Source organism: Mycotypha africana, assembly GCF_025528875.1.
Source record: "Mycotypha africana strain NRRL 2978 chromosome Unknown BDF20scaffold_9, whole genome shotgun sequence".
Lineage (NCBI taxonomy): Eukaryota > Fungi > Mucoromycota > Mucoromycetes > Mucorales > Mycotyphaceae > Mycotypha > Mycotypha africana.
Genome location: NW_026515733.1, coordinates 1,033,884 through 1,050,300, shown reverse-complemented (window position 1 = coordinate 1,050,300; position 16,417 = coordinate 1,033,884). Strand labels below are relative to the sequence as shown.

The 16,417-nt window shown below is 37.4% G+C and overlaps 5 protein-coding genes across 5 annotated transcripts; 1 reads left to right on the top strand and 4 right to left on the bottom strand.

The window, feature by feature from the left end:
• Positions 1-26: 26 nt before the first annotated feature.
• On the bottom strand, positions 27-1,652 carry BDF20DRAFT_886817 (uncharacterized protein; the record flags this gene model as incomplete). The annotated part of the gene is made up of 4 exons (XM_053082005.1): positions 1,472-1,652; positions 1,389-1,434; positions 707-1,332; positions 27-485 (listed from the first exon to the last, which is right to left on the bottom strand). Exons 1-4 carry the CDS (start codon positions 1,541-1,543, stop codon positions 27-29), a joined length of 1,203 nt encoding a protein of 400 aa, XP_052933614.1. The 5' UTR covers positions 1,544-1,652.
• A 1,635-nt stretch (positions 1,653-3,287) lies between these two features.
• BDF20DRAFT_803299 (velvet factor-domain-containing protein) lies at positions 3,288-4,558 on the bottom strand (the record flags this gene model as incomplete). Its single annotated transcript, XM_053076433.1, has 6 exons — positions 3,288-3,388; positions 3,479-3,570; positions 3,673-3,736; positions 4,003-4,127; positions 4,245-4,371; positions 4,489-4,558. Coding segments are annotated over 6 exons (579 nt in total), but the record flags the coding sequence as incomplete, so codon positions are not given.
• A 385-nt stretch (positions 4,559-4,943) lies between these two features.
• BDF20DRAFT_907413 (uncharacterized protein) lies at positions 4,944-7,742 on the bottom strand (the record flags this gene model as incomplete). The annotated part of the gene is made up of 8 exons (XM_053083379.1): positions 4,944-5,582; positions 5,654-5,791; positions 5,885-6,214; positions 6,309-6,554; positions 6,648-6,912; positions 6,985-7,333; positions 7,427-7,508; positions 7,644-7,742. 8 exons carry the CDS (start codon positions 7,740-7,742, stop codon positions 4,944-4,946), a joined length of 2,148 nt encoding a protein of 715 aa, XP_052933612.1.
• Positions 7,743-8,783: 1,041 nt separating this feature from the next.
• On the bottom strand, positions 8,784-10,712 carry BDF20DRAFT_915600 (uncharacterized protein; the record flags this gene model as incomplete). The annotated part of the gene is made up of 4 exons (XM_053084338.1): positions 8,784-8,957; positions 9,041-9,735; positions 9,853-10,059; positions 10,154-10,712. 4 exons carry the CDS (start codon positions 10,710-10,712, stop codon positions 8,784-8,786), a joined length of 1,635 nt encoding a protein of 544 aa, XP_052933611.1.
• Positions 10,713-12,673: 1,961 nt separating this feature from the next.
• Positions 12,674-14,223, top strand: BDF20DRAFT_838123 (uncharacterized protein; the record flags this gene model as incomplete). Its single annotated transcript, XM_053079122.1, has 7 exons — positions 12,674-12,757; positions 12,924-13,122; positions 13,354-13,418; positions 13,525-13,596; positions 13,700-13,732; positions 13,933-14,023; positions 14,114-14,223. 7 exons carry the CDS (start codon positions 12,674-12,676, stop codon positions 14,221-14,223), a joined length of 654 nt encoding a protein of 217 aa, XP_052933610.1.
• Between the last annotated feature and the right edge of the window lie 2,194 nt (positions 14,224-16,417).

The window sequence follows — 16,417 nt, the reverse complement described above, 5'->3', positions numbered from 1 at the left end:
TTTGCTGAAGAAGTTCTTCTATAGTTTTACCTCTTAAAGCCAAACTTTTTGAAGTCGAAGACTTTACAGAATTGTTCGAGTTGGGCTGTATAACCCTTGGCAACTTTTCCGGGAAACATGAAGGGTGTAAGAGCGTTTATACTTATCGCGATGAAACGCCATTTCAGCGATGGAGTAGGAAAGAGAAAGAAACGCTGAGGAAGTGGTAGGACACGGACATCGTACGGTTTATGCTGTATATGTTCTTGCTCGTACGTAAACTGTATGTTCCATAACGCATTAACAAACTTTGCAGGAGCAGCAGAAAGAGAAACGAGGGTTACTTCTCCTGGAATGAACTTCTCAAATTGTTTGCAGAGTAATTCAATTCGGTTTTTGTCAACGGCCGCCAGCTCGAGGTTTTCTGGCCAATGAGGATGACCATGACAGACAGATTGGTAACAATACAGCTGTACAATTCTTTGTGCATCAGTGCGTTTGATATTCTAGAATGTGTATAAAGATAAATAAAATGAATAAAACAGCAGAGCATTAAGAAGGTACTCGGTTACAGCCTTACCGGGAGCATAGTTCTCAATTTGTAAGTAAGGAACTTTGTTAAGCGCTGCTCGAAGCGCTCTACAATGGAGTTCGTGTAAGAGACACTCAATTCCTTTGCTGCCTCTGTAAGGCAATGGCTATATCCCACGGTCAGCTTGTGTTTTACTTCGATAGTAGGGAACTTTGCCTTGAAGTCTGTATAATACTGTTTTATGTTCTCGGATAATGCCGTTTTGTGAGTAACTTGCTTGCCCGTTACTAGCTGACCTACTGAATACCAGAATTGCTGGCAGAATACATCAGGAATAGACCTGTCTTTGTTGGCTTCTTTACTGTCTTTCTTGCTGGCTTCTTTGTTGGCTTCTTTACTGCCTTTGTTGCTGTTTTTATCAGTGTCTTTCTTTTCGCCTTTGTTTGCATTCCTTTTATTCTCCTGATAATGAATGAGGTACGAGTTAACGAATAATTGACTAGAGAATACTATTGTCCTTATGTCAGAGCAGCAAGATATGACTTTTTCTTGGAATTGTTCGCGAAACGCTGGCTTCACAGCAGACGTAAGAGGGAGCTTTCTCGTGAATACAGTGGAGCCTTCTCCAAGCGTCGAGGTAATAACTTCTTCCTTTGAAGCAATGTGATTGGGACATTCGAGAGAACGAGAAGTAGAATGACCTTTTAAGCCACAACTGATACACTTGATATCTCCAGTTGTTTGCTTCTTCTTTCTCTTTGCTTGCTTCTTTTCTTCCTTGATTGTAGCTGATTGCTTACGTTTCTTACCGCTACTTCCAACTAAATTTCCGCTAAGCAAACATAAACTTGTCTTGCAGTGAGAGCATGATACTTACCATCAGCTGCAGAAACTGCTTTGTAAAACTTGCATTCATGGTATGCCTTGTTGAAATGTCCGAGTGTTTTGCAATCCTTGCACTCGATGTTTACTAGTCATACAAAACATAATCTGAGGATTACCACTATAACTTATTTGTGGCAGCGCGCTCATGTGTTACTTACGGAAGGACTCATCTTTGACTTTATTCTTATGGGCTTCTGCCACCGATTTAATTTTTTGCAAGATTTGGGCTTTGTACATGGTAAGTAATAGCTATCAGGATGAGGAAAGAAAGTATAGAAGAAGAAGAAAAAGATGGAAATCAGAGGAAAGATGTCAAACATATTTTTATCTGTAAATGCTTCGAGTTTGACAACATCTATTTTTTTGTTACGATTGACAACAACAACCGTTATCTACGTGGCGGAAGAACGTGTCTGGGATTAGTTTAACGCGTAGATCAATTCATATGATCCATAAATAAAATCTCGTAAACTACAACCCTATATCTATTGCTGATAAGACCTGTGTCACACTATAATACTCAGTACGTCTCGTAGTACTTTAACGTAATGCCACTATCTATTGAAAAATGTCCCTGACCTTCAAAGTAATGTCTACAATTATTTACTCAATAAATCGTCCAAGAATATTATACCATTTCATCCTAAAATAATTTAAAATTATCTAAATTAAATATTTATATTGTCCAATAAAATTTGTATAAAGTGTAAAGTTGAAGCTAAAACACTGTAACATATGGTTTAGCTCTTTTTTTTTTTATCTTTAGAACTACGAATTTAAGCTTCTATCCAAGACATTTATGTTAGGGTCTATCTTGCGTTCAATACCGTGACCTTTCTAAAAGGCAATGAAGCCACTCTTTTCCAGCTACCTACTTTTGACCAGTTAGGGGAATTGATAGCTGGCAAGAACCCATGACTACGCTATAAAGGTCAACAACTTGAGTGCATATAAAGACTTCCGCAAACCAGCCATGCGCAAAAGATTTTACACTCTTTCAAGGGTACCTTATGGTCTATCCAATGTTCAAGTGAAAAAGGTTTCTATTACTCACGTCTCTTTTGTTTATTATCTATTTTTACAGTATTATAGGTATTACAGTAGACGGTTATTTCTTCATATTGTTCTGACACTACATAACCATCCCTTTCTGAATTACTACCACTTACACCTGTGCATAAACGTGGTCAAGTTTACTAGTCCGCTTCAGAAGGAGATGTATGGCAAGGAAAAGCCACCGTAATGCATAGTGATGACGAAGAATCTGGGCTATATCTTTAAATACGAGCCTATGACAATCATTAGCTGAATTGCCAGATTGTATACAATAACCATATTCATTTTTCAACATGAGAACAGTCAGCGTTTAAACAATCATCAATGTAAACGGCCAACCCTTTAAGGGGCAATCAAAATAAATAGTAATTAGAGAGTATCTGCTTCATGAAGCATTATACGGAAATATATTTATACCGCAAGTAAATAATACATAGGGTCGCCTATGCGGTATCTCCTTGTTGTTACGGGTATTGCAGCTCTTCTAGCAGATTATTAGAAGCAAAAATGTAGATTATATGTACACAGAGATTGATACTCTATTAGGCTTACATCACTGTGATGGTAATAGGAAGGATGAAATATCCATCCTTTTAGATTTCGGCCTTTGACCCGAAAATGACGAAGAGCTACTCATTTTGTTCTCTGTTGACTGTTGTTGTTGTTGTTGTTGTTGCTTCTTCGGCTCTTGCTGTGGATCTTCAATTAATGGCGAGGCTGATACTTCTTCTTCTGCTACGTCGTCAACTTCTAAACGTTGGAAGCTTGGGTCTTCGCCTATATGACGCTTATCTATTCCTGATGACGCAGAAGGCCTTTTGACAAGCTTCTTTGCTTTCTTACTTGATAAGCCTACAAATCTGCGAATTCTTCGACCTTTACGGATCGAAATCTTTATACCTTGCTGTGCGAAACATTGTGATAAAGGAGTGGAATCTAAAGAAAGTAGAGCGCCGAATCAAACAATGATGAATTTTTGCACTAAACCATTAAAGTGCTTATTGTACACATTGTGTAGAGTCGTACCTGTCATTCCTGGAAAATTTTTGGCAGAATAAACTGTGAAGGGATTAGAGAGCACATAGTTCGAAACTTGTGCGCTCATTGTCAATGGGTCTCTGGAAAAGTAAGATAAGATACATTAGCTCGTCAAGAAAAGGATGAATGAATGAATGAATGAGTGAATGCCTTTATAAGCGACAGTTGTATGATCATCTTACCCTGCAGACAAGTCAATAAATATAAATTTGAGACGAAAACGACCTTCAACTCTCACGGAAAGATCTGGGAAGATGAAATAAATGCCCATTTCGTTCTGTTCATTTGTGAGCTGGTATGCATTTGAGACAAGAGCGCCCATCAGCGACCTGGTAGGTGTAGGGTCACTAAAGGTTAATAGGGCTCCTGCTGTAGGAAAAGGGCTCTGAGTGCTCGTCGAAGGGCTGCCTAAAACGATGATTGAAGAGGTATTACTATTCAATCGTACATAACCTTTTCTTTCTTCAAGAGTTATACACACACATCACTTGCATGTATAGTTCTGTGATTACCGCTCTGTGAAGAAGGTATTGGAAAGTTTGCAGAAGGGTTATAGACAAGCTCTCGCTTCTCTTTTCCATTTTCTGAAAAAAGGCCACATTGAACAACGAATAATGAGATATTACTATTGTCATTACTGATATAAGTTTAGGAATTAATTTAAATTAAAGATTAAAAAAATAAAAAAATTAAAAAAAATAAAAAGGAAAAATGATTTTCGCCATCCTTGATCAAAATGTGATAGCTGTCTTACTTTGCGTTTTGTAATGTGCCATCTGGATTTTCTATGAACAATTGCAATATAGGTGGAGGATCTATCGGTCTTCTGTCTTTTTCGCCAAAACCACAGCATCGTGCTCTGACTGGATTTTGTACTACCACTACATTTAGATAGAAAAGGAATCAATGAAAGGAAGAAAATCAGTGCAAATGGGTGACATTGCTAGAAATTTCTGCACTAATAAGTCCCAAATACGTCGTGGCATTGTGCTCTGTACCTAGTTTATACTTTTTATTATTTTGCGATGGGCGTCCTAATCCAAGAGGCGGAGGAACAATAGTTGACATCTATCGATTTGTGGAATAAAGTCAGTTATAATCTGTTTCCTTCTCTTTTTCCAAGTTGGAAATCTCTGAAAGAATGTTCTTTTATTGATGAGCAGCTCTATAACTGTCTTCTTTGCACTTCTAGAAGAAACAGTAGACTTAAAAAGAAGAAAGGAGGAAGATATCCAGAAGTCTGGTTCCATTTATACTTAAAAAAAACATGGTCACTTCTTTTTGTTCTTTAGAGAAACACAAAGTTAAAAAAGAAACTTTTTCGAAGCGCGATCAACAAATAAAGGTACAGGAACCATTTTTTAGTCTTTCTTCATTTTTTATAGAAAAAGAAATTTCCGTCATGGAACAAAAAAGAAAATACCCATTTTAATTTAATACTTTGTTAACTGAGCTAAAGCTTATTTTCTGAGCTTTTGCTACCTTTCAAATTTTGAAGACTCTTAATAACGTCATCCAAAGGAATAGTTTGTCCCTTAGCCTTGGTGCCCACATCGTCTCTGTTACGAACATTGACAGAGCGAGTGCTCTTTTCAACTTCACCAACGACGAAAATAAAGTTATATTGTGCAAGTTCACCATTTCTGATCTTCTTATTGAGTGTGTTGTCGCTAAGATCGGCATCAGCGAACATATTGAGAGCGGTCAATTTGTCGACGATCTCTTGAGCATAATCAAAGAAAGCAGCGGCAACAGGAACAACGAGAACTTGACGAGGTGACAACCAGAAGGGGAATTTGCCAGCAAAGTGTTCGATGACGATACCCATCATACGTTCAACAGAACCAAGAATGGCACGGTGAATGATGACAGGACGTGCCATGACATTTTCAGTATTATCAGTACGGTATTCTAATTTGAAACGTTCGGGCAATTGGAAATCAAGTTGGATAGTGGCGCATTGAAACTTTCTGCGCAAAGCGTCAGAGATAGTGATATCAATCTTAGGACCATAGAATGCACCATCTCCAGGATCGATATCCCAAGTAGTACCCTTCTTCTTACTGAAAGTATCTAAAGCATCTGCCAATACCTGTTATTATCATAACATCAGTATTATATCATACTTCCCTCAAGATGGTGATTAATTGTAATACCCCTTACCTTCTCAGCATGGTCCCAAACACTAAGTTCACCGATATAATTGTCAGGACGAGTCGAAAGTTTTAAGTGGAATTCAAAACCGAAAATACCATAGATGTGATCCATGAACTCGAAACAGTTGGCCATTTCTTGTTCGATCTATTTTTTTTAGCATGTTAAGTCCAAGTTAGGAAAGGTCAATTTTTTTTTTCTTTTCTGCATTTCTTTAGATCCCCTTAATTCATCACTTGCCTGATCAGCGCGACAGAAAATGTGGCCATCATCCTGTTGGAAACGACGAACACGAGTCAAACCAGAAAGAGCACCAGAAAATTCGTTACGGTGAAGAACACCGAAATCAGCAAATCGAATAGGAAGCTCACGATAACTTCTTTCCTTGTGTCCAAACATCAAACAGTGACCAGGACAGTTCATTGGCTTCAAAGCAAATTCTTCCTTGTCAACTTCGAAGCAGAACATATTTTCCTTATATTTGTCAGCATGGCCAGATTGCTTCCAGAGTTTCAAGTTGAACATATTAGGTGTGATAACTTCAGTGAAACCACGAACCTGGTATTCTTCCTGTTGTAATTTCGAATTGCATAAAGTGAACAGATTTCAGTAAACCATTTCTTTTTGTAGCTAAAACATATATCCATTTAAAACCGATCCGTACCTTAATCAAATTCATCAAAGAATTATAAACACGAGCACCGTGAGGAAGCATGAAGCAGGAACCGGGTGACAATTCATGGAAGAAGAAGAGTTCTTGTTCCTTACCAATCTTACGATGGTCTCTCTTGGCAGCTTCTTCGATAAACTTCTTGTAATCAGTCATAAGCTTCTTATCAGGGAAGGAAATACCATATATACGTTGCAGAGAGTCATTCTTAGCATCACCCAAGAAATAAGATGCAGAGTTCTATATCATCAAAAAAAATATATTTTTTTAAGGATATCAACAAATCCGATCTCTAATCACACTTTTTGAAGTTTCAGTGTTGTTCAGTTTTACCTTGGTGACAGTGAAAGCTTTAACTCGGCCGGTGTGAGGAACGTGAGGGCCTCTACACAAATCAATCAAGGGACCACATCTGTAAACGGTGGTGGAAGTACCGTCGGGGATCTTATCCTTAATGATATGGACCTTATATGGGTTGTGCTTGAACATTTCCAAAAGGTCTTCCTTTGAAAGAACAAGACGTTCGAAAGGTTGCTTTTCCTTGGCAACAGAGCTGACAATTTTTTCAAGGTTAGGATAGTCTTGTTGAGAAACAACACTATTTTGTATTGTATAAAAGGGAGGGTAAATATCTCACAATATCGAAAACTGATTTTCCTTGTAAGCTTACCGATCTTTGACCCCCATTTCATAATAGAAACCACCTTCCTTCAATGGAGGACCAATACAAAGGTTACAACCATAATGACGTTCACAGGCTTCACCCAACATATGGGCAGAAGAATGCCAGAAAACTAACTTGGCTTCATCATTTTCAAAGTCAAGAATTTCCAAAGAACAGGATTCTTCAAGAGGACGGGTTAAATCCCAAAGAACGCCGTTGACCTTAGAGATGATGGCACGGTCAGCAAGACCCTTTGAGATTTCGATGGCAATGCTTAAAGGAGTGGTTTCCCAAGAAGTGCCTTCTTTCTTAGAACCGTCAGGCAAGGTGATAGTGATGGGTTCACGTGGTTTCTCTACACGTCAGGCAGAAAAAGAAAAGCAATAGATGCAGTGGTGAATTCACAAATCGTTGGAAGAGCTTTCTATTACTAACGTGAATAACTTACTAGCGACTTCCGCATCAGCAGCAGCCTTTAATCTATCGAAAACTTCAATACGGTGTTGAAGATACTCAGGTGCAGGATCCAACTGATGTTGCAACAATGTGAAAAATGTCAAAATGAGTCATACAGATAGTAGGCGTTGTGAGAAAACGACGATGAGTGTTGCTGTTGCGTCAATAATAGTTCATAAAGATATGACAACTTATAACAATCAATTTACCTCAAGAGGGTAAGGGCTGCTTTCATTTTTGCCTTTGGAGGCCTTGGGTGCTTTAGCCTTCTTTTCGACGTTAGGCTTGGTATCAGTAGCTGCTGACATTTTTAATTGTAAAAAAAAAAGGAGTGGAGTTTTTTCAGACATTTCACTTTTTATCGAATTCGCTCAGCTGGGAAAAATCAATATGATAAGCCACAGCCGCAGTGGCACGTTTTCAATGAGCAAAATGCCATAGAAAATGAGTCAGCATGCTGCTGCGGTTAAGAAGCATTTAGACAGTGACAATAAAGGGTTGTCACATTGGATCGTCAATGGCATATCATCAGTAACAATGAATAATTGTGTATAATAAGATAACTTGGGAATTATTTTTCCTATTATCCCCTTCATGTTGATACCATATCAAAATTATCGGTACCGACCGGTAATCAGTAAATCTGTGGTATAAAGCCTATCATTGCAAACCCGGTATTTTGCGACCGATCAGCTTTCAACAGATCATTTTTCATAAGCTCGTTTTTTCTCAAGCTATCTAAGTCTATATACGAAAAGTATACTTTGGTTCAAAAGTAGGCTCGCAACTGAACTTGCCGCTTTAGGAATCAATTCGAGTGACCGGTAAAGCAGTACAACATTCCTCAGTCTTCAATTGTTCGTTCCTATCTTCTAGAACAATAGGAGCTATTCTATTGGTTTTCTAAAGCTGTACTCTGACACGCATCAAAACAAACTGATCAGAAGACCATCTTACTCTAAACGGTACGCTTCGGTCGGAACGTTTATTACTGTCTTTTCAGCCAGTGAAAAAGCTTGGATAAGTCTAATTCGCCATTGTTTTCAGTATCCGAAAATTCTAGACACTTACCTTCATAAAAGTAGCAGATACACCGACAAGCATTGACCTTTCGTTAAAAGCAGCTTTATCAACATGTCAATTTGTTAAGTACACCGTTATTAGCTGAAATACGGATAAAAGCATTCTAGGTTATAAAGCAAGAGAAGTAGCAATACTGGCAAAAGCTTGGATGCATATGATACTTCTTTGACTGCCTAGGCAGCAAGTTTATTTTTACATGTAACTAAAGTATACACAATTTACATTTTTTTTTTTTTTTTTACAAGGTATGATGGATTTCAAATTGTCTATTCTGGCTTTCCTATGATACCTTTCCCCCAATTTTGAATGACTCGTGAGCATTGATCGCGAATATGTTGTGATTTTGATGTATTCCAAAGGCCCAAACTATATAACTGTCTGGCACGATGCACACATTGCTCCCAATAAAACTTCGCATACATTCGGTTCTCCACAACACGCTAAAGAAAAAAACAACCCAAAATCAATAAGAGATCTAAATTGCAAATGTATGAATTCATATGAGCATATCTAAGCAACTTACATCAAAATCCGATGCTTCGTTTTGACTATATTGAGGCATTTGTACTACAAAATCGTCTGGCATAATCCAAATCTCATTCCCATCCAAATAACTCGAAAGAATACAAGCTGCTCTATTATCTATAAATCTCTCAGAACACCATGGTTGGACGGTTTTCGACTGAATGACAATAGGTTCGTAATGGAATTCATATTTTTCAACGGCATAGATAGTCTCAGCATCCATCCACCTTTCGAGATCTGTTGGTCCTTCATTCTCTCTCCAATGTTTATCGTCCAATACCATTTTATCCTCACTCATCTTAAATATTAACTGTGATTTATCGTTAGGTACATCAAGACGGGTGGCTTCCGAACTTTTAAAGCGGAAGGTAGGTAACGCCAACATATCACCAGCCTGTAAAAGTTTGTCGATGCTCTCTTTATTGGACTCGAGTGTACGTCTCAAGTCAGTTGCTGGAATGGCGCCGGGAGGTAAGTCCATAACATAGTCTGTTTTGGCAAATATTCTTGCCAAGTTCCGTTGAGCATTGCGTGAAAATAAAACATTAAGCCTTGTTCCTGGTACTCTCACGAGGTGAAGATCGACATTTTTAAAAAGTTCAGATTTTCCCGCTGCATATTCAGACTGTATTTGCTCCAATAGTATTTCACTAGTTTTTTCCACGTTGACATGAACAATAGCTGATACAGGGCCTATGCAGAAAACAGAATGCGGGAATAATCTTCAGTTAATGGTTTCATCCAATAATATGTTTGAAGAGCAGCTTTCCGCATTCTTTTCTTGGCTTATTTTATTTGTTGCATCCTCACCTTCCCAATAACGAAGAAGTCGGGTAAATTCCCTCCATGAATCCGGTGTAAATGTAGTAATGGCTGTTACCTCGTCATTCTCTGGTACATTGCTAGCCTTTTGCCAGAATGGGATGATGTCCTTAGCGGCCTCATAGTAGCTCTTGCTAAACATTTTGTGCATTTTCAATCCATGCGTTATATCATTTAAAAAGGAATAAGGATCATCTATTACACAAAACGAAAGTGATTATGTTCAGTTCTGATTTCATTGAGTGACTATTATTTTCATTTATGATTTCATTGTCTTTTTATGGTCTACCTGGACGATAGGGTCTTTGTGGTATCCAATCATTTTTGGACGTTTCTTCATATGCCATATCACTTTGTAGAGGCGAATTTCGCCGAGACTTTGAAGACATAAAATAATGCCAAGTATGATTTAGCGATAGTATCAACGAAAATATGACATAGAATAAGGCAACAAAACGGAGAAGTCGAGAATTGAAGAGTTTGGTAGAGAAAGTCGATTTAGCTGGCCCTCCAAAAGCGGTAGTAGAAGTAGCAGTGGTGGAAACATGTTTTGCTTGGGGTAATAATGGTCCTGAAGGATTCAAGAAGGTTTTTGATCTTTGAAAGAGAAACTGATAGAACTTGAACAATCCGCTTATATAGTGCCTTGTGTTATTACTACTGTTGTTACTAATTGTAAATGATGGTTGTCTACTATTATGACGTTTCAGCTCAGGGAATTGATTTTGATGTGGTGATGGCGGTTGTTGATGAAAAGATGGCTTTCGCTGGTGAGAAGTTGTTTTTGTAATAGTGGTTATAGAAGTTGATCTAGAATGCTTCGGTCTCACACTTTGTAAATCAGTCATTGATAGTAGTGGAAAAGCTGAAATTATTAGAATAAGAAAAAAAAAAAAGAGGGAGGTGGGTCAAATATTGAAAAAAGATGGCTTCTGGCCTGTTCTTCTTTAAATGAATTGTGCTACATAGCATTACCATTTCTGCTTTAAGTCAATTCATTCTGAAGGCAGGCGAGGATCACATTTAATACTCAGCGTGTAACCACTCTTTAAAGGACAACCTGAAGAAATGCAGAACATTTTGACCTGGGAAGCTAAAGAAGACCTACAACTTATTGTTATCTCACAGTGAGATTCATCATCTTATTTCTAGCCCTGCCGAAAACTTTTGTAGTTCATGAAATCGTAAACAGCGTGTACTACTCTTCATGAACTATGTGTAACTATAAAAGACTTAATGAACGAGGACTGATCTTTAAGTTTTATTTTCTATTTTAAACCCATAATTGCTTTTGACATTGTAATGCCCTGGTTAAATCAAAGAAATGTTTATGTGCGAAGAACCTTTTTGAAAGGAGAAAAAGTAACAAGATGAAGAGGGGAAAAGAAAAAGAAACCCTATCAACCATGCAGGTCAGCCTTTAATTAGCCAACTTACCAAAGGTACATTATGGAGGGTCTTCGGGAGGCATTCTGCCGTGGCGTATGCAATTGTGTTCAAGCTGAATGCGGCAGATGGCTTGCCAGCGGACTGTCCATGCTAAGAACGTTGATCGTTAGGAACTGATTGCTGTACGGCCGTTCTTCTTACATTTGGTGCTTAAATTGTTTAGAAGGAAAAACAAAATATCGGTTTCTGTATAGGGCATTCGTAAGTATCAATGCATATGTGCGCACCAAATAGCAGGAAATCAGAAAAACTTATCGTTTGAGTGCTTATTAATGGCTTGAAAAGCTCATCAGGTAGCCATCTCAAGGTACGATCGTAAAGTCGACAGCTTTTAGCAGAGATTCATTGGTAACTATAGGGTGGTATTTGACAACTTATAGCTTAATGAAATAGCACATGAATAATTACAAAAAGCTTTAACAGGATCAAATTAGATAAAACTTTATCAAATCAAATTTCTGAAGTACCTATTCCATCTCTTTGGTTTTAACTTGAACCTAGAAACTGACAGCTGCGTTATTCCACTTAATGAAGACATATGTCTCTTCAACCGTGTAAGAGGAGGATTCTCCTTAATCTTGTCTCCGCCATTCATTGGGAACGGATGCATTTTACAATCATACATGCTTGATTTTGAGATCATGCAACTAACCTATCTTGCCGCACTGACTATCATGCAGCACTGCTTGCAGGAACTATATTTAATTAAGATGATCCATGCGAGCTTCTTGAGATGAGTGAGCAGTTACTGTAAAGGATAATTAAAGCCTATAATTTTGTAATCATTTTTTTACACTAAAGACAGGGCACAGTATTCATAATTTGTTGTACCTTGCGTCAAATTAACATATACTATATGTTCATAATACACAATGTTTTACAGTAAACTAATAGGGAATAACTAAACGGGTTGTCCTGGATGACAACTTAGGCAGCCTTATTTGAGGAAGCTAGTCTCGTTAAGGATTACCGTTTATTTCATATTCGTTCCCTACTTCACATGTATTATATCGGTAGTAAAGAAATAGTGTGGTCTCTTACAACTCTTGCACAATCTCATTATGCTACAGACGATGCTGTCAGCTAAATACAACACTTGATTAACAACATAATATTAGAGTTAGCGTAGTTTTTATTTATTTCATAACTTGCAGGAAGTAAACTGTTCAAGAAAACGCTTAAAAATACTATTAATGTTCTGCTAAGTGCAGCAGCGCATCTAGATCAAGTATGCAGTAGCAGAGAAAATAAAATAATAGCGAATGTCCATAACAATAAATTACCGAGTAACCGCTTGGTAACTTTGACAGATACGATCGCTCGATTTACATTTGAACTACGGCCTTAATTTCAGCGCGAAATGATTGAAATCAAAAAGGAAAAGAAAATCGTTGGACCAATTAGGGAAGCAGAGACTCTACTTACACATAATAGCATTTTGATGGTTAGCTTACAGAATAACCACATGCGACATCAAGACATTTACTACTAGCACCGAATGGTGAACGCAAAAAAAGTCATGAATTATTGAATCAACGTTGCTTCAGGAAATAATAGCAACGAAAAGGATTATGTTCGTCTACATCCCTTCAAATCGAATAATGTTATAGGTGGCCGAGGCTATGGTACTGGCTCCTCCGTCAAATCATATAGTCAATACGCCGGACTTTGGAGAACCAAGAAACACAGTAGTTTTACAACCGTTTGCATTATTGCTAAACACACTACTAGTCAGATATGTATCTTTTGCTATTCCAAGTCTCCGCACTCTGTGTCTGTACAGGGAACCGGCATCAAGACCAACAGAGGGTTTTTTGTTTTCATCAACCCACAATGCGGTTCTGCATAAATAACATGATCACTCATGGGCAATATTGTAATTTGTCATTATAAAGTACTGCCAGGCTAATTTCGGTGTTGTTTAATCCTGGTCCTAGTATCGAAAAAACTGTTGGCTTGTTGCTGCAGCAACAGCTTTCCTTAACTATTAATATACCAGTAAGAAAAGCAGAATAAATGTACAATTGCTTCAATTTTTAGTATGTTATGTTTATCACAGCTACATTTTATCTTTTGCGGTTAGGTTAGATTTACTGTTGGTAGACGTAAGTTTGGCGACATATCATCAGAACGAGCTGTGTCTCATAACGATGGTACTCAATGACACTAGGTTAGTCTCGAAGGGCTGATATCTCAAATTTTCAAATTTAGAAATCCAAAAAGGGAACAAGTAAAACGAGCACGGAAAGCTTGTCTGAATATCATTTGAGTTTTGAAGTTAAGGTACTGCAAAAGCTAGTTGGAAGATGAACGCGGGTTCAGAGTAATTGCCATTTTATGCAATTTAGTAAATCATAAAAGGGTTTCAAACATTTTCTTCTTATAGAATAGTAACACATTGCTGTCTGTCAACGTGTTGGTAATATTGTAAGGCTTTATATCATATGGTTCGCTGTAAAGTTAGATGGAGCGAGCCATAGAATACGGAAGAGGAATTTTATAGGCAAGATAAACTCTGTGAGGAGGTTTATTATTTTATTCTCTCCCTCTTTCCTCTAACTTATATGTGCCTCGGATATAATCTTTGTTAAGTACCCTTGTACTGTGATTTTAAAAAAGCCTTTGAAATGTCCACGTTACAGATTAGTTCAAGCATCCAACGATAGAACACAGAAACTTGCTGTCAATTCTTGGTACATTAATAATCATTGTGAAATAAAGAAGCAGCATTTCTCAGTTTTCTGATCTTTTTTGCAATCCGTTCGTTTTTCTTATTATTGCCATTTAATACATTATGTAGTCCAATGGCGTGCTCGTGTCCACGATGTTTATAGTAAGAGTGGGAGGTCTAGCGAAGGTTTCATCGCGAGCGAAGCATTTAAACGGACTGGATTCGACTTGGAAGCATGATTTGAAGTAGTATTATTTCCATTAACTCACCCTCAGAACACTATGCCAATGATATCTTTATAGACGGTCCCACTACCACTTTTAGGGTGAGAAAGTGTTATTCAAAAAACAAAACTGCTCATTTCGGCATGGTAAACCCGCTTTTACGGGGTGGAACAAATTGTAAATGGCGCTCAGAGGCATTATACATAATACTTTAGTGAAAGTTTGCTCAATTCGCTAGATATCAGAAAGCTTATTTTTTTTTTTATAACACTTCTATTGACAATAAAAACGCTTTGCTGATCATCCATAGGTTTGTACTAACCCGATGTTTTATTTGTGGCTGCTAATATTTGTATTATCAAATACAGAAACACTATAATGCAGTGCCTTTACCTACTCCGTCTGTTACTTATGAGTTAAAGTTGCACTCACAATGTTACAACTGTCTCTAGAGGGCCCCAGTTCAGGTACAGTTTTTATCAGTCTAAAATTCAGGAACCAGCATATATGGATGAAGTTGACTTCTCGCTTAATGTAAAACAATGATGAACAGCATTTAATTTCCAATAATATCAATATTCATCATGATTACCGAGGATATGGTATGCTTTATGGACTACGAGAAGGTAGAAGTTACCATTGAATATTAAGCAGACCTGCCCGACGCCATCAGGAACAATAAAAAAAAAAAAGGAAAAAGGGTTGGATTTCCGACTACAGTCGAAAATTTTCACAGCTCAGCTAGTTTTCAAGAGTGAACAATTGAATTAAAATTTTCATTTCTTTTTTCTTTCTGCTTCCAATACTTTATAAGTACCAAGATGTCTTACACGCCTCAGAATAATCAAGGCTATTATCCTCCCCCACCTCAACAACAAGGTTATTATGCACCTCCTCAGCAACAGGGATATTATGCACCTCCTCAACAAGGCAATGGTTACTATCAACCACAGTAAATTACTGTTACAATTTTATATGTCAATTACCGAGCCAATTCGATAACTGTTTCTAAAATATCCTTATTTAACGAACCAGGCCTCCTCCACAAACTATAGTTGTGCAGCAGCAACCTCAACATAAAGACGATACTGATTGCTGTTCTGCTTGGTATGACGTTAGCGTTATCAATTTAAGAGCTTAAGACTAATCCTTAAAATTTTGCAAATTCGATATAGTATGGCCGGTATGCTTTGCTGTTGTTTACTTGATATGTGTACATAAAGGCAAGAGTCATGCTCGTTGAAATGTTAATGGAAGTTAGCACACATTAGACATCCATCATACACCTTTAAATTATAGCCGCTTTCGCTCTGACTAAAAATATATTTATATCTCTCGTTAATTAATATTATTCAGATAGACTCGAGAATGAACCTGAACCAGCATTAACTCTTTGTTTCTTGTTCATCTTCATTGTATGTCTAAAGGGAGTATTGTGTTTAAAAGGAATCTTGAAAAGTATGGATGGAGCCTTTGATTAGTGCAGGTTCTAGCTGATTTCTCATAGAGAAGGCAACCAGTGTGGTACAAACATTAGGTACGAATGTTCCATCTAGCCTATAAAGTCAGAAATTTCGAGATTAAGGTGTCAAAAGATTTAACAGCAAAACGTGCAAACTCTGTGTATAATATTGAAAGCGTGACGAACCTGACATTATCATTTCAGCAGATCTGATCTGAAAATCAATGCAAGCAACCTTCTTAATAAGAATTGCTCGCATATACCTAACAACATTTATTGTATTTCTGCATGATGACTAATTAAAGAGCGGTTCTAATGGTTCAAACGTACATTTCTTGAATGAAATCACGGAAAAGTAGTATTGATAGCATAGCATGTTTATATGACAAGCAAATCGGATTTTGTAAAGTCGAACAAAATTTAAAAAGTCAGAAAAATATGCCAAGAACATAAATTTTCTATCATCAATAGCCATTGATTATAATATTCAGGTTAAGTCATCTTTGCTTGATAATACAAAGTCAACGATGGATGTGTAATCCATCAGTCAACGTACTTAAGTCAAGCACAGCATGTAAATTGATTTGGCTGGACGTCTTCTGTATTATTTGTTTAGCTGAGACTGAGCTTCAACAACCAATGATTATCAATATTTTATTTGGTTTAAATGCCCTTTTATCTGTGTTCTCATTCCTCTTTATGTATATCTGACATTAGACTTACATTGAACATGGGAATGAGTGTCAT